Genomic DNA, 18,292 nt, shown 5'->3' with positions numbered 1-18,292 from the left:
CTGGTACTCCAGAAGTCTTTAGGAAAAGCACATGTGGACCACCTTATCCTGAAAGGTCAGTGTTCAAAATGTGCAGGAGAAGATCTCCCTATTCAATACTCTTGTCAGGCCTCTACTTGGGTTTATCTAACATCTAAGATACAAACCTCATCACTTCGGTCTTCATTCTCCTCTGCTTTCACTACTAGATGCCTATCTTAAACACTAACTCATGATTTCCTTTATGTTTGCCTCTGTTCAGTGTCTCTTACTCATGCTCCCTGCTCATTGTGTGGCCCAAATTCATTTATTTCCTACTTTTTACCCAAACTAGTCTCTTTCAGCCTACCTAATTCTTTTCCTATATTCACTCATTGTTTTTTCTGCCTCACTGTTCTCACTTCTACCTACGGATCTTGTAAGAAAGTTACAACCTATTATAAGGGAAAATGGAACACTGAATTTTATGGAGTGAGAAAGTACAGCCAATTGCTAGGGAGACACTGTCGTTTACTATGTCCCCATTTTTTCCTGGTATCATGAGAAACTATATAAAACAATAATAACTACAAAAAGGCAGCCAAGTGAACTCCAAACACCTGCAGGAATGATGAGAGAGCTACAGATTCTACAAATGGCTGTCTTCTGGTTATAATCCTCTTTCCTAGAGCTGTTGTGTATCCCTCAGCCCCCCTCAAATGCAACCGCTCCTATTTAAAAGGAATGAACATAGAATCATAGAATAGTTAGGGTTGGAAAGGACCTTAAGATCATCTAAACATGGACACAAAAATACCTGGAGAATGCCAATGGTGAGGGGAGTGTTTGACATGGGGTGCAAGCATCCAACGCTGTGTCTGGACTTCAGAGCCTGCTCTGACACAAAGAAGACCAACAGAGTCATTTGCAGCCCTGTAATTGTTATCCCTTATTTCATTCCTCCAAAACATTCCCAACCTGAATAAATGAAATTCATTTATTACTTTTTTATTATAATTAATATTATAATTTATTTTTATTATAATTTAATTATAAATAAATGATTTTAAAATCATTTATTACTTTTCAATCGCTTATTCTCAAATGATAGAAGCTGACTTGATCATTTTCACACAGGAAATACACAGCTGAAAAACTACAATGAGAATTCGGTTGCTCATCCATATTTAGTCATTCTCAAGAATTTAAATGATCTTTCCTTTTCATAGCTCCTGAAAGCCTGATGCAGGCTCTGGAAGACCTCGATTATCTTGCAGCCCTGGATAATGATGGAAACCTCTCTGAATTGGGAATTATTATGTCGGAATTTCCTCTGGATCCACAGCTGTCAAAGTCAATTCTGGCTTCGTGTGAATTCGAGTGTGTTGATGAAATGCTCACCATTGCAGCCATGGTAACAGGTAAAACATGTCTTACTGCTTGGCTTGTGCCTCCTTCATACAAGTGTAACCCAAAGACAAACTTCTGTTATCCACATCCTGCTTATTTCAAGTGAATTAATATCTCTGGCTGTTTAAGCTCTGACTTCAAGCATGCATTGAAAAGCAAGTAATGAATTTACATGTAGCACACCATTTCCATGCTCTGGCTGCCCCATTAGCTTCCAACCTTCTGCCAGAGAGCACAACATCCCTTCAAAATGAACCTTCTTATCTCATATTCATGTACATTTGTTACAGACCAGAGCAGCAAATTAGAGGAAGTTCTAATGATGAACAATATTGAACTGTTGACCCATAAAGAATTATTTTGTGATCTTGTTTCTTCACATCAAATATTTTATACAAATAACATAACCTTAAGCATCCATACCATTCCTTCCCAATGGATCCTCTGCTCTTACGCTGTGAGACAAACCAGCTGGCCCCAGAGACTGCACACATGGAGTCTGGGTAGGGTTGTTATCTGTAGAGCTTTTCATTAGATGTGACAGAGCTTTGAAACCAACACATAAACCCCAGATATTTAAAACACTAATTGTGCAAATGCTGCCATCGAAATCTTAATACATCAAAGATGCACAAAATCAAAGATTTTAGGATAACTGAGAGGACAATGACTCCAGAAATTCAAACAGCAAATAATGATGATGACCTCTTGGAATCCCACCAGACAGTGCAGGACAGTGCAGAGAGAATCCCAAACTGGTTTGTATTGGAAGGGACCTTAAAGCTCATCCACTTCCAACCCCTGCCATGGGCAGGGACCCCTTCCACTGGAGCAGCTGCTCCAAGCCCCTGTGTCCAACCTGGCCTTGAGCACTGCCAGGGATGGGGCAGCCACAGCTTCTCTGGGCATCCTCACAGGGAAGAGCTTCTGCCTAAGATCTAATACCTGAGAACTACTAACTGCTCAACACCCACTTAACCTTGCCTGTATTTTGGTATGCCATTACTTTGCTCTACCCACAGGGAACGTCCTGGACCCAGAAACCAGTCTTAGGCAGCAAGGACATGAACTCACAGGGCACCAAACTGCTTTAGCTGTTCTTATGGAACAAACTAGCTTGATTTTCAACAGTGGGCCAAAACATGTATAAAGTTTTTAAGTACATACAACAAATGTCAGTGACTGAGCACAGGCACACCTCAGTTTTCACAAAGCTCAACTATCTTGAAAGACACAATTATGTTGCACAGTACCACAACACATGTAAAATGCACTGAGAGGCACAAATTTCAACATACAGCACCAAATTAAGGCGTTACATCCATAGATTTAGTTTCTTTCCACATTAAAGAAACCACATGCTTGGATTATGGATAAATTGAATCATGCCATTATGAAGCATTTTGGCAGGAGAAAGCTGCTCAACCTCATTTGTGTTTAGGGCACAAATTAACTAAACAAGATTGAAAGGACATGCATATAAATAAGACCTTTGTGAGTACAACAGATTCGGTTCTCAATCAGCAATCCAACACTGAAGGCTAACGGGAAGTGAGGAAACAAACAAGAATTCCAATGGAGTTAGTACTTGTGCATGCACCTACGTGTCTTAATAACCACTGGTTTGATGTTTTTCCTAAGCTCCTCATTGCTTCTTACACGCACCTCCTGGAACAGAAGAGATTGCTCTTACTTGCTGGCGAAAGTTCTCCCACCCTGCAGGAGATCACTTTACTCTTATCAATGTCTTCAACGCCTTCAAGGAAGCCAGCACAAACTCCACAAGCCAATGTAAGTGTACCCAGAGCATGCAATGGGAAGCAAGTTGTAAGCAATTTGGAACAAAACAAAAACCTGAGCTGTCATTGTTGGCATTTAGTTTATAGGCCCTCTTTGAATGATTCCATAGGGAACTGCTGATTTGCAGGGAGAAACTAAAGATAGAATAAATAGAACAGTTTGGGTTGGAAGGGACCTTAAAGCTCATCCATCTCCAACCCCTTCCACAGGCAGGGACACCTTCCACTGGAGCAGCTTGCTCCAAGTCCCATCCAATCAGCACAATGAATATTAGTTTCAGGTATTTAACTAACTGAAAATGACCTAGGACAGTGAACATCATCCAACAAGGATACCTAAACACTCATTTGAAGTGACATTGTACAAAACCAGGATGATGGTTCTTCCTGTAACAGCACATAATCCAGGTTTAAGATGTAAAACACCACAAACACAGTTGAGGGGGGGCTGGATTCCCCCTGCAGCCTCACAATTCTGGTGGGTTTCTGATGGCTTTCAACTTAAAAGGAAGTTTAAAGGGCAAAAAATCAAAGTTCAGATTCACAGGAAACCAAATAGAAGCGAGGAAACAGAAGCTCTTCACAGCATTTCCCTGTGCGCAAGCATCTTGCTCAGGTTCATTTAGCCTAAGCCCAGTAATTAGGCAGAGGAGTGATGAATTTGCCTATACTAAGTAAAAGCTTAAAGGACAGTAGGGCTCCTTCATGTTCAGTCATGCTGAATGCTGGAGAGGTGCAAGAGAACCTGTCCCTTCCCAGCATGCAGGATCATCACTAGCACTATAGGTACGATTCCAGTTCCATATCCTGAAAGCCTGGAAACAGAGCTGCTACACATTTTACCCTTTACAGACCAAATAAGAGATGTTGCATAGTTTTATTCAGAAAGATATAGTTTTGAATCTGTAAAATTAAGGATATCAAGTATTGCCCCTCACTTCACAACATCAGTGAGCCCAAGCTGTCCATACAGCTCTTGCTACCTGAGTATTGACAGCTCTAGCATAGCCACTCACTGTTTGAATCTGTTGCACCAAAGAGCATTCCACAGAGCAGTATCTCTATGGATAATACCCATCAGTAAGACTTTGCCTTAAGCCAAACCTCTTTTTTCCTCCCCAGACTACAGCACTGAGAAATGGTGTCGTGATTACTTCCTAAGCAGCTCTGCACTGAGGATGGCAGAAATTATCAGAGCTGAACTAGTGGAGATAATGAAGCGAATTGAACTTCCCATTTCAGAACCGGGCTTTGGCTCCAAAGAAAATATACTCAACATTAAGAAATCTCTCTTATCCGGTTACTTTATGCACGTAAGGAAAAATGCTGTGCTTTCATCTTACTGCATTGTTGTTGGACAGAATGCTTTCAGAGAACTTAAGTTAGGTAATGAAACCTTGCTCAGCAGAAAGGATAAAAGCCATTTTTTCCAGTGTATCAAACACTTGGGCCAATTCCAATCTTCTCTCTGGGGTTCAGCTATCACAGTATGAAGCCCACACACTTCACTGCAAGAGGCAAACTGTCAATATGCCTTTCACTCAAAGAACTGTTTTACCTCAGGAACCTCTTTAGCTTGCAATATTCTCTCAGACATTGAAAGTTGTTGTGGTGAAAATACCCTGGAAAACAAGAACCAACTTAGTATGTGTAGGTACACATAATATACAGCTTTCTTCATCTCAATCAAAGGAAATACACTAACTGTAACTGTATACATAAATAAGATCAACTTATTTCCACTTGAAAACATGCTTTCCTTCACATCACTATGCTCCACCTAAATAAATGACCCATCCAAAATACCCTACTTCAAGGGCTGCACATTGCACTTTAAAGCCTTCCAAAATACATCAGTTTTCACATAGACCCTTTAAAGCCAAGTTCAGAAATTACTGTATAAGCCTGCCCTCATTTGCTGCAGTTTCCTTTCAACTATACAGATGAATAATTCCTTTAACTCCAAGCCCTGTTTCACAGTATCCAGATATTTCTTTCCCACAGATATTTGGGAAGAATACCGATATTTAGGTTCTCTAGTTCAAAGTATCTGAATGCAAGTTTAATTCCTGGTTTTAATATAATAGGCAAACACTGATCTATGCATCTTGTACAACCAATGAAGTAATGGACAACTCCTTGTATATTTGTTTTTCAGATTGCTCGTGATGTAGATGGCTCAGGTAACTACTTAATGTTAACACACAGACAAGTGGCCCAGCTTCATCCTTTCTCATCTTATTATAACAGCAGAAAGATTCCTGAGTGGGTTTTATTCCATGAATTTAGTATATCAGAAGACAATTCCATCCGAGTAGTCTCAGAGATATCGCCAGATCTGTAAGTTAACAATGATGAAACCGATTCTTCAATCATACCTCTACCACAAAAGCATAACTTAAGTCACAAAATTGGTAAGGATATGTGTTGTACATTGAGAACAATGCTTGAGGAAATCAACTCCCTTATCCCTGTCATAGAAAGTACCCAGTCAGAATCCTGGACTGGTTTGTGTAGGAAGGGACCTTAAAGCTCATCCAGTTCCAACCCCAACACCTTCCACTGGAGCAGTTGCTCCAAGCCCCTGTGTCCAACCTGGCCTTGAACACTGGCCAGGGATGGGGCAGCCACAGCTTCTCTGGGCACCCTGTGCCAGCACCTCAGCACCCTCCCAGGGAAGAGCTTCTGCCTAAGATCTAATAGCTAAGCTCTCATCACTGGAGGGGTGAAGAAATTGTTGCTTTTCACACTTTTCATATTCCCTAGTGAATCTATGTGGGATAAATTTAAAGTCTTTGTTGCCAGTATTGTTCTGTCACTGTGTGTAGCTTTGCTTGCTGTCTGCCCTGTCATTCAGAACACTCGCTGCATTAGAGCTCCCGACTGTTAAAAAAGGGAAGAACTGTGATCTTACACCATCACTATTCTTTTCATGCAAACCAAAACATCATGTAAGCCAGCCTTTGTATTTAACGTGCTAATCTGTTCAGGTACTGCCATTGCAACTGTAATCAATGCATCCACTGAAAAAACACCTGACAAGTAGCAGAAGTTTCTTAGAAGGTAAAATATACAGCAAAAAAAAACCCATCAAGGAAGAGTTAACAGAGCAGTGTACTCACAGATTAATCTTACTGGAAGTCTCTGTTCCCTGAAAACCTGTTTTCCTGCAAATCTTTCCCTTGACATATTTTATGTACCCAGCCACATAAATCATTCCACGTCAACTGTTTATGGATTCAAGAGAAGATTACAGTCTTCCTTCTGCAAAAATCTCTTTACATCAAGAATATACATTTCACAGTCCTATCTTTTCTATTTCCACTGCTTCTAGGAAAGCCTTTTTCATCATTTGATTGAACCAAAACTATGTTCAAATGCAGAAAAAGTACTATTTAATTCAATCTGCAGCGTTGAGATCTGAATGAACATCACCTGAAGTATGGACTGAGTACACTGTCAGTCTCCCAAAACCACAAACTATTACTATATCTTGCAGATTCTGTGTTTGAGTTGAAGCACCAGCTTTGTAGCATGTTGCTGATGTCTTTTGTACAAGCCTTGACATAGCTATTCAAACATTTCCAAATCAAAGATATTCACAATGTTTTGTCTTACGTCCTCACCAGGTTCGTGGAGCTGGTACCTCAGTATTACTTTAGCAATCTTCCTCCCAGTGAAAGCAAGGATATTCTGCAGGAGGTGATCAATCACTTGTCACCTGCTTCAGCCATGAAGGAGGAACAGAAAACTAATGATGACAAAGAAAATGAACACTTTCCCACTCCCACTGAACAAAGATGTATTATTCAGTGAATTTAGACTGAACCATCATATATCGGACAGATACAAATAAAAGCAATACATGAAATATCCACCTCCATCTTAACCCATGAAATCATTTCAAACTTTTGAAATAAATGTATTTAACAGAAGAAACATACAGACAAAAAGTTTTTTCTTCCTTATGTGTTATTTCATAACAAAAATATACAATTTTTTAGTTTTGGTTAAAAACATATTGAGCAGATCTTCATGTTTTCTTGTTACACTGTTTTTTATTGACTGCTTAATGATGATACCAATATATCATAAGACAGAAGATTTAAAAATATTAATTTCATATTTTATTTGTACCAGCTCCTTGTCTTCTAAACGTAGAGGAAGCATTTGAGCAGTAAAAAACCATTAACTCCACAGCAACCTTCTGAAAAAGTAAAGTCATAGTTCTGCATGGCTGCTTTATAAAACCCAGTGTTTATAGGAAATCTCAGACTGAGAGATAGTCTTTGAGTTTATCCATAATGGCATGAATTCCATCAGCTGGAACTATCATAACAGTCCGCAAGGGTTTCATTGGTACATCATCAAAGGACCATCTGCCACCCAAACAAGTGTCGCTTTCCTCTTGCACAGAGTAGCTGAACTTCAGAAGGGCTTTCTAAACAACAGAAAGAAATGTGTTAGGATCCAGTTTTGTCATTAGAATGAAGATAATACATCATCAAAGTAAAAACAATGACCCTATTTATGCACATGCTTATTAAGAAGTTTTCTTCCCTCTCAGAAGGTCCACCAAAAAAACCTTCAGGAGAATCCACTGTTAAGTGTTTCAAACCATTTGCTTTTCACAGGATTTATATCATTCATACTAAACTCTAAAATGATTACTATTATTATAGGTTGGTATCAGAAAAAAGACCTAAGGAGCAGAGAGAAAGCCCCTTTATTATGCTTGCTCTGCCTACTTTTAAGTGGTTTTAATACAGCATCTTATTCCCTATTATCACATCAAGAAACACTGACCCTTAGAAGCTATTGTGCCAACTAGCAGGTTTCCTTGACCAGTAACAGGAACATCAAACCTTTAATAGACCTTCAGACCCAGAACATGAACAAATCAGCAGCTGAGTAATTTTGAGCCTTAGGAGATCAGCCAAAAGCCAGATAAAAGGAATAGGGACAGAGTGAACATGGAGTAAAGCCTTCCTTAAAGAGCTTGGTGTGGGTAACAGGGAAGGTCTGTAGCACCGAACAGGCTCTGCTATTTTCATGGCCTACTCTAAAACTGCTCCTAAAATTAATGTTATCTGTAAGAATATGTGGTACAGTAATCGCCTCTTTCACACTGCCACTAGAAATGAAGCATTAAGGGAATGGGCACCGACATGAATCCTGAGTGGAATTTCAAAAGCTCTTGTAAAGCCTGTAGATGGCTGGAGCCACCAAAAGACGGATTATAAAAATAGGCAGGTATCCATAATGTGTATTATTTCTTTCCAGTGATACATACTGCATACAGACCTAACAGTCCTTTTTTATTAGCTTTCCCAGGCAAAAGGCCTGATGGAAAAGAGAAACTTACCTAACAAATGTTTCTAGTTCTCACACAAGTCAGATTAAGAAGCATGAGCTGAATTCCTAATCAGAAGAATGTATCTAACCTCTTCCCTCGCGGGGTAAGTTGAACTCCAGTCTCCTTTTAGGTTTGCTATTTCCTAACAGTATCTCCAGGTTGTAAATTTGATTTTGGGAAAACCATCACGTTAATGGAGTGGCTTTGCTCAACAACAAACAATTTGAGCAATGGAGGCCCTAAACCTTTAATCAATTCCAGTCTGGTTATAACAGAGCTTTTCTTCTGCTCCCTCAATAATGTTTTCAGGAACAGAATAAAGCACAGGGAACTGACAAGTGCAAAAAGACTTCTCTCTGGTTTATATGGCTCTAAGTGTCTGCCTGACTGCATTTAATACTATTTTATTGCAATCTAATTAACATTATGCATGATCAGGGAGGATATACACACCAACACTACTATAACACATAAACATTATAAAGTCCAGAGAGCAAATTAATCTACTATCCTCCATAACGTTCAAAATGAATTTGTTAAAAACACTAGAAAGACTGTTAAAAAGAAAAGTATGTTCAGTTTGTGTCTACCCATTTGAGTTGAAAATTACTGCAATTTAGATTAAAGTCTTTAAAATACCATCAACATAACAAAACAGATAAATACAAAACAGGCCTCCAGGAACATAAGCCATAAGGACACATGGGCATCACAGGCTTCTTCCCTTTTAGTTCTTCAATAACATGTTTACACAGAGTTCAAGTTCAGTTGATAAAGATGCTATGGCAGGAAAACAGAAAGCAAAACCCAAACTTGTTACTGCATAGAGGCTATATCAGTATTCCCTATAGCTAACAAGGAATTCACCCACTTCCATTTTTCTTCTTCCCAAGAAATAAAATTACAGCCGTATCATAGCCTCCAACAGAGAATGCCATGAATGATCACGCGGAGGAAGCTTTGCCATTAACCATGATGCATGTGCAAGTACTTTATCCTGTAGGCACTGCCAGAAATGAGAAACAAGTCTCTTGACAAAGCAGCAATATTGTAGAATAACATTTTTAGAGCTTCAGAAAAAATAAAAAATAAAAAAAACAAGAGCAATGAAAAACTCTGTGCATTTCAAAGTACATTTTTGATTTCATGTCCTGCCTCTTCCCCTCTCCTGATCTGGCTTGGGAGCAGCAGAATTGTGTAGAGAGGCTGCCTTAGGAAAAAGGAAGTAATATTTTCATCTCAGTATTTTAGGACTTTTTATTAATATCTTTGTCCTGAGTAGAACAGAGACAGAAAAGGAAGGTGACAGCTGCTTCTTCAGAGCTTCAGAAATCTGTATTCTGAGCATTTTTGAAGGTAACCGGTATCCAAAAGGGAACAGGTAAATCACCTTTCCACAGCAAAGATAGTTGGGGCTGTTCAGCCTGGAGAAGAGAACCTGTGTAGAGTCTTCATAGCAGCCTTCCAGTATCTGATGGGGACTACAAGGATGCTGGAGAGGGACTCTTCATTGGGGACTGTAGTGACAGGACAAGGGGTGATGGGTTCAAACTGAAACAGGGTAAGTTCAGGTTGGATATAAGGAAGAAGCTCTTCCCTGTGAGGGTGGTGAGGCACTGGAATGGCTTGGCCAGGGAGGTTGTGAATGCTCCATCCCTGGCAGTGTTCAACAGCAGGTTGGACAGAGCCTTGGGTGCCATGGATTAGTGTGAGCGTCCCTGCCCACAGCAGGGGGCCTGGAACTGGATGATCTTAAGGTCCTTTCCAACCCAAGCCATTCTATGGTAAAGACAGTAACACAAATGCAGAGCTTTGCATCTTTTCAGTTGCTTGGGGAAAGATCTCGAGAGAAATGTGTTTAAATGCATTACCAAAGAAAAAAGCCTCAACAGCTGCTTTTTTTCTGACACAGGACTAACAACCAAAAGAGATCTGTGTATTTAAGTATTACCATGCAGTGCAGATGCTGATGGAGACTCTAACAACAGATATCCCTCTGCATTTCTTCCAATCTTTGCTCTTCTAAGTGCTTGAAGCTGTGACACATGATTAAGTTAGAGCACCCTGGCAAGTTACTACCTGTTGTTTGAGCTGCCACTCTCAAACACTTGTGTTGTAAATCACATTAGCTTGAATTCCACTGACAGATACTCAGCTAACCTGCACTTCCTGCAATTCACACACCAGTCTTCTCTGTTCAGCTGACACAGCAGTTTAACATGTCTTTCGCATTTCTTATTATTCAGATTAAAGAAGACAACTGCAGTTCTCCCCATAAAAGGGATTTTCCATAAGCTCAAAAAGCCTGAGACATGCTGCTAAATTCAATATCCAGGTTTATTACCATTTGTTCATTCTAAAAATGTGGATATTCCATTCACAGTATTTCAACAAGTCTGACCCTTACTACACTCAATTCAATCCCTTCAACACTGCTATATGTGTAAAGAGAGATGAAGTTTCCTAATTCTTCAAGGCCAAGACACTGGTGTCAAACAAAAGTAAAACCTGATCTTTCCTCTGAACTCTCTGCTTATTCCAGGTATTGTCTGAATTTTTCCATTATCCTCATAGCACCGGAGACTCCATCATGTAGAAACACTGCCTGTGCCACACCGTTCCATAGTCAGGTTCATCGTGACCTGATACAAGTAACATATTAGTAAATTCATGCCAATATAGAGGATGAATTTAATCATTTGGACTTATGGATGTCACACCTCTCCCTCCTTCTCTAAATACAGAGGTGTTGGGCTCAATACACAAAAATAAGTTGCCTGCTCATCTCTCAACACTACTCTAAAAAAAGATGGATCTAATTGAAGCAATATGTGAACATACCTTTAAAAAACCTTCCCTGAATTATAAAGGGAAACACCTTTATTGCTGACATGTAAAAAGCAAATAACCATTTTAAATTAAAAGAATCACATATGTTACCTCATAAAAGAATTCTTCCTCTGCATTTGCAAACATTAATTCCTCCTTCTGCTGATCTCTCCCTCCCTTCTTCTTAGAACTGCTCTTTGTGGCTTCTGTAAAGGTCTTGCCAATAAGGAGATAGTAGTGGCACTTTCCACATGGTTTGTTTGTTCTCTGTGCCTCACTCAGCTCCTTCCTAAAGACAAATAAATGTTTACACATACTATTTGAAAATACATCTACATACACAATTTATACTCAATAAGAGTGTAACCAAACCTTACAGTGCATTAGAAGGTACACCACACTGTCACTTCCTGAGGAACTGTAACTGAAGAGACAGAAAACACTCTTGCCCACCCTTGTGTAAAAACACACTCCAACCCCTGTAAGACAGAGGCTGAGATCTGCATGAGTTGTGACAAGTGCTGTACTAGCAGTAACCCTCAAAGCTAAGCTTCAAGCACCTCATTCCTTTCTCTAAAAACCTTCCTGACCAACCCTGTCTACATGTTTTCTTTATCAGTGTGTTAATACCTTAAAGGTCTCACTATCAGTTTGCTATAAGAAATTCTCAGTTTTAAGTTTTCCTAGATCAATAGGAACACAATCTGCAAGACAAACTACAACATACACACAGCTACTTCTGCAGTAGAACAGCACACATTCTCAATTATTTCCTCTATCTTAAAGAGTTTGAAAAGCCTAAAGATATAACTAATTTTAATAAATTAAAGACCTTAAATGAAATGAAAACACTTGTGTTCTTATTTATAGCTGTACTATCACCTACCTTAACATAGTTCTACATACATAGATTGCTGAAAAAATATGAAGAAATCAGGTCAAAATAACCCCACACTTACTGAAGCTGCTGGTGCATGGGTAGAGCAATCTGTGGTGGTACGTTAATGAATCTTTCACTCAGTATAAGACCCACAGGCTTAGTACTATCGTTTAGGAGCTTATTCAGTTGTTCAACTACATGCTGTTCACAGCTCTTCTCACACCGACTTAGAATCAGCTCTTTGATTTGTTCAGCACACTGTGTATCCTGAAAGAAAGACACATGTAACTTTATATACTAAAAGGTATATTTTCTTTACATTATACAACAACTATTTCCACAAGGGAACTTGAATGTGAACTTCCAGGGAATACTCTACAGATCTACTGGTGATTTCATTAAGCAGCCTGCACAAGTTCTCTGGAATTATTTACCAATCCTGAAGCTGAGGGCAAACAAAGGTTCTCAACTGACAAGAGAGCAGTGAGGAGTTGCAACACCAGTATATTCAACAGTAAAATTCAAGCTGCAAAAGATGACAGTGAAGAAATACAAGAGGCTGACAGCTCAGTTACCCTGGGCCTACAGTTAAACCTAGTTTTAACTCTCTATTCCATTCTTGGCGTTATGTTTGACCTTCAGCAACTCATGCAGGACTAGATCTGAAAGCAAGCTATGTGATGTGCAACTTTTATGACCATAGTCCTCCATGGTGGAAATCAAAATCCTCATCCAGCTGCCTAGTTTTGTTATACAATGCAGAAAAACAGGGCACAGTCTCACTTATTACTGTCTAGATGCTAATGAGGAATAACTAACCATAACATACCTTCCTTTCTGTTAAGTTTAAGCAGCTAATGAAACCAAAGATTTCATCATCATCTTCATCATCATCACTGTCTTCTTGGACTTCTGCTTGCTGTTTAATAATAGAAATAGAATGTCAATATGAGCTGTTGCTATTTCTACTCTGCAGCAAAAAATGGCTTTCTTTCCAGAAAATGCTCAGCAGATGAGAACCATCCACATAATCTCTACAAACACACAACCTACACATTCTGGTTACAGTTAGGAAAGTGTCACATCATTGAATCTGTGTACTTAGAGCCAGCTCTATAGACAGCCAGCTCATGTGTCTTCTACAGCAGGATTTTTGGAAAGGCACTAAAATTTGATAGCTCACATTTAATAAAAGGCAACTTGGTACAAGGCACAGCAATATCTTAAGCAAAACCAATTTTCTTCAGTTTCTAACATAGGAAATTAAACCTGCAAAGTCTTAAAACCCAGAGCAACAGGGCTTTGACAGTGAAACAAAAAGCTCAACAAAACTCTGCTATGAAAAACCTGGGGAAAGAACTAGGGGTCATTCAATTGTAATAGAAGGATTGTATTAAATATGGGTGGAAAAACTGTTGGCACAGGACAAAAAGGGAATGTACAGCAATGACACCAAGCAACATGGTACAACAGCACCACTGTGCCACAGGGGTTGTTTGTCTGGGTTTGAAAGCAATGTGACCTTCACATCTTGAGAACTGTACAGTACTGAACAGCTTCCTTAGACAAGAATAACTCAGGAGCCCTTCAGAGTGCTCCACTGCATTAGCAGAACCTGATTAGGACTCATTCTGGAATCATTTCCTATATCCAGAGAATTCTGTGCAAAAGGAAATGGCATGCAGGATATTTCCCATCTATATCGCTATACATCCTGAAATCACAAGGTCCTGTTTCTTATGGAGATGGCCACAAACTTCTCCATAACACTGTCAGCATTATTATTCTATTACACCAAAATTCAGGGGAAAAAGTGAAAAACCTTCCACATGTAAAAAGAAATCAACCAAAACAATAAATCAAATTCCTTGTTTGGTTAAAAGCAGACATGGGAAATTTCAGCTCCTAGAGAAAAATTCCTCTCAAAGGAAGAAAGAAATACAAGGAAGAAAGAATAGGAAGAAAGCATACAAGGTACAGATCTAGGGTCCCCTTCTGAATGTCTGTTGTGTCAGTTCAACGTAACAAGTATAGTACACCATTTACAAATGTAAATTCTGTCTTACCTTGATAATACTTCCAACATGATTCTGTTGTATTAACATATCAGTTAATTCAGAAGTGTTAACAGGAGCTTTTAGAAACAACTGGAAAACAGGAAACAAGTATTAAGTTTTAGGTATTACGATACATCATGGGCCACTCTCTAGAAATTAAACTCAGCAATTTCTCTAAGTAGAAATATTCCATTTAATTTTTAATTTCCATTTAGTGAGTTTGTTTATTTAACTTCTTTCAATATAATACTTCAAAGATTAAAAATCAGTTTCTTGAAGCTCCTCAACCCTCTGCACACTAGCATTTTGCATACCTGCTATCCTTTGAATTTGCTATGATCTGAGTGTTTGTTGAGCAACAGACACAGTCAAAAGAAGACTGGAAGCTGCCACATTAAGCAGACACATTACTTGTTTGTCTCTTTTTTAGGGCTGACATCTACAGGAAGACCTCCAAGAAGTTGATTAACATTGACCAAGGTTTTCTGAGCAGCAAGCAACACAATGAAGATGGAAAGATTATACACACTATGGAATAACAGCCCTACAGCTCATTGGGTAAAGTTCTTGAAAGTGTGGTACAGGAGACACATGTTGACTATGGCTGTAATTCAATCTTCATGAGCTGAAGCACAGTAAAACTGTGACACAATAAAGATTATGTGAACTGATGACTTTGCATAACTCTTTAGATATTATTTATCAATGGCTATATCAACCAAGCTAACAAGAAGTCAAAGTACCTGTTGTAGTAACTTCTTTATCCCGTTATAGTCATTGTCTGATATGGAATGTGCCTCAAATTCAACATTCACTTCCTGTGAAGAGGTAAAATGAGAATATCAAACACACTTGGCAAGAAGTTATTATCAAAACAAAGCTAAACTATAAGAAAACCAAAAACAAGTATTAGTCAACATCAGAAATAGAACTTATTTCCATCTTTGAGTAATCCCAGCAACAGCTGGGAGTTACCATTTCTTCTGCAATCTTTAGAGAGCATCTGTGAAAGTATCTTTTTAAACTAACTTACAAATTGTGTTGTGAACAAACCTTTAACACTTTGTTCCTGCAATGTGGTTCACACAATTACGCTGGCTGTAGCCACTTAAGACTTACTGTAGAGGCTTGATCCAGGCAGTTAAACTCTAGAAACTGCAGGGTTGGACTGTAATGCCTTGGCTAAAGATGAAGATTGCTGCAGATATTTAGGCAACTGCATCCAAAATGATGCTTCTGCTGTTTCCTCAAATCCTAATGAAAATCTACTCAGTAGATTTATAAGACCCAGGCACAGCAAAATCAGAATGTGAACTCCTGCTTCTCCTTCCAGAACAAATGCTGTGTGCCTACAAAACATTTCTACTGGCATTCTGTACTAACAGTACTGCCTGCCAAGGTGGCTCTGCCTGCCTGGTCTTCTGAGAGCCACTGCTCAACGTGATCCAGATTTTGCCTTAGAGCTGTTAGTTTGTATTCCACTTTCTGAACAATCTAGACAACTGAACCTTATTTTTACCACCAGTTCAGACTCATAACTCTCTTCAACCCCATATTGAGGTCATGGTCTTTATTGTCCACTGGGAGAACAGATTTAAAGCCCTGTTTATAATGTAGAAAACAGGTATATAGCCACTTGGGAGGGGGTAGTAAAAATCAGGGGAGATGCCTGGATAGTCTTCCATGGTCTAGTAAAGCAAGAACACTCTATAGAAGTAACTGAGAGCACATGATTTATAAATATAAGAAAACAGCTTATATCTTTGGCATACACAGCATTCACTCCTTTCCAAGTACTTGAAAATCCAGGGATCTCACTGAATGATTAAGCCAGTAAATTCTGAACAAAACACAGCTTACAGTGGTTCTGAATACTGTGCAAATCATAGCCATAAAATCGATATAAACCATGGGAGCACTAGATTTGCTAATACTGGTCTTGCTTCATGGCTTTTTCCACTACCCAAAATAACAGCTTGGTATGACAGAGTTTACAAACCCTTCATCTTTCATCTATTAAAAACCAAAAAACTCAACTAAAGACCCATCATATATTTTGGTGTGTTCAGTCTTGCTGCTGTGTGCTGATTCTCTTCCCCTGTGTTGCATTCAAAGCAAAACCCCCAAAGCAAACAGTAACATGCAACAATACCCAGCTATGTATAAACACAGCAGTGAGCAAAGCTCTATCTCAACAACCAAGCCCCACCTGGCAATCATATTGCTGTCACATTGACAACAAAACCACATGTCCCCTTCAATGATGAGAACATCTGCATAAAAGAAGAGATTTTCCTTTTTCCACATGATGTGGGAAGTGGGGAAGGGAAAGGCTAATATGGCAAAAATAAAACGGCTGAGGATTACAGAGAAATAAATGCCCTTTAAGTATATGGCTTTACAAATGGGAAGGTGTCCCTGCCTGTGGCAGGGGTTGGAGCTGGAGGAGCTTTAAAGTCCCTTCCAACCCAAACCATTCAATGACTCTATGATATATCAAGACTTCCAAACTGAAACAGATGTAATAGTACTACAGCATCCTCAAACATTGGGCTACTAAGTTAAAATAAGCATTATACCGCAAATTTTATGCGGCATACAAACAATTGCAAATGAAACACAGTTGTGCATACCAGTGCAGGACATTCAGAACCCCCCTCAGACCCCATGACTGAAGAGTCAAGGAACCTTGTCCACAAACACATTGAAAACCACTGTCCTCCTTACATTACACAGGAATGCTGTGCACTTAAAGCAAAAATAAAAGGGGGGGGGAGGCTATTATTATTGCCATTAGCTTTAATTTCACAGTATTTACACACTAATGCAACCTTTTTGATGTGTTTATGAACACTGAACAGTGCACACAGCACTGGCAGCACTAGTCAGCAACTTCATAAGTTAGCACCCGTTTAAAGTGGCACATGTTTCTAGCCTATGCTAAATGTTGTTTTCCTTCAGGGTAGTCTGACTGATTAACACGATTACCTCTCACTTTTTATCACGAAATGGGTTTTTTACAAAGGCAGGGCTTGCTTTTTGATCTACTAACAAAGGCTAAGGCATCAGCTAAGAAAGGCCATCAACTCAAAGTGAAACCGTACGGAAAACAAGGTAGCAAAACACTGAAGTTGAAATGTACTCAGTTAAAACCCATTGATAATCACAGAATCCCAGCCTGGTTTGTGTTGGAAGGGACCTTAAAGCTCCTCCAGTTCCAACCCCTGCCATGGGCAGGGACCCCTTCCACTGGAGCAGCTGCTCCAAGCCCCTGTGTCCAACCTGGCCTTGAGCACTGCCAGGGATGGGGCAGCCACAGCTTCTCTATTGACTCTTTTTAAGCCCTGTGAAAAATCAGAGATGTTTTATCCCCCGAGCATCTTAAAGTGTTCCCATCAGTGCGCATCTCCTCGCAGGAAGACTCCTCCCTCAGGGCCATGCTCCGCAGCCTCAGTAATGCATTTTTCCACATGTCCGAGAGAGCTCAGAAATTAAAACCCTATTTCTGTGAATTCTGATGCTTTTTCTTCTCCTCACCCTTATTTTTGTCTTTTCTTCCTCCCTTTCTCCGTACACAGAAAGGAACCCGGAGCAAACCCTCTGAGGTAAAGCCATGACGCTCACACGTGCCACAGGAACACACGGAAGGGCCCAGTCTAGGCTTGAGCACAGCAACCCACGGCCCCACACTGAGCCCCGACCCATAACCGCCTCGAACGGGGTTTACAAAGGGGAACCCCCCTTCTCCGGCACCTCCCAACCACGGCTCCGCCACCACAGCCGCTTGTTTGCTCCCTTCAGCGGCTCAGGAGAGCAGCGAGCGGCTGTGGAGCAGGGGCGGCCGTGAGGGGAGGGCCCTGCTCCCCCCGCTCACCTCATCGATCGCCTCATCCTCCTCCTCTTCCTCCTCCGAGCCCGACTCGCTCGGCTCCGGCTCGGACCCGCACTCGGAGCCGCTCTCCTGGGCAGGGGGCTGCGGCCGCCGCTTGGCCGGCGTGGCCAT

General features: G+C 40.1%; 2 protein-coding genes across 2 annotated transcripts in view; one reads left to right on the top strand and one right to left on the bottom strand.

Annotated features, from left to right (window-relative positions):
• Positions 1-6,983, top strand: part of DHX32 (DEAH-box helicase 32 (putative)) — a 25,930-nt gene extending 18,947 nt beyond the window's left edge. Inside the window, exons 7-11 of the mRNA XM_005143736.2 lie at positions 1,188-1,379; positions 3,010-3,159; positions 4,290-4,480; positions 5,326-5,507; positions 6,797-6,983. Of these exons, the coding sequence (XP_005143793.2) occupies positions 1,188-1,379; positions 3,010-3,159; positions 4,290-4,480; positions 5,326-5,507; positions 6,797-6,983 (902 nt within the window). The remainder of the gene's footprint in view (positions 1-1,187; positions 1,380-3,009; positions 3,160-4,289; positions 4,481-5,325; positions 5,508-6,796) is intronic.
• On the bottom strand, positions 6,953-18,292 carry BCCIP (BRCA2 and CDKN1A interacting protein). Its single transcript, XM_034062523.1, has 7 exons — positions 18,164-18,292; positions 15,033-15,107; positions 14,299-14,379; positions 13,062-13,151; positions 12,312-12,499; positions 11,464-11,641; positions 6,953-7,608 (listed from the first exon to the last, which is right to left on the bottom strand). Exons 1-7 carry the CDS (start codon positions 18,290-18,292, stop codon positions 7,438-7,440), a joined length of 912 nt encoding a protein of 303 aa, XP_033918414.1. The 3' UTR covers positions 6,953-7,437.

The sequence above is a fragment of the Melopsittacus undulatus genome, chromosome 4 (genome assembly GCF_012275295.1).
Source record: "Melopsittacus undulatus isolate bMelUnd1 chromosome 4, bMelUnd1.mat.Z, whole genome shotgun sequence".
NCBI classification, from domain to species: domain Eukaryota; kingdom Metazoa; phylum Chordata; class Aves; order Psittaciformes; family Psittaculidae; genus Melopsittacus; species Melopsittacus undulatus.
This window is presented reverse-complemented; position numbering and strand designations above follow the sequence as displayed.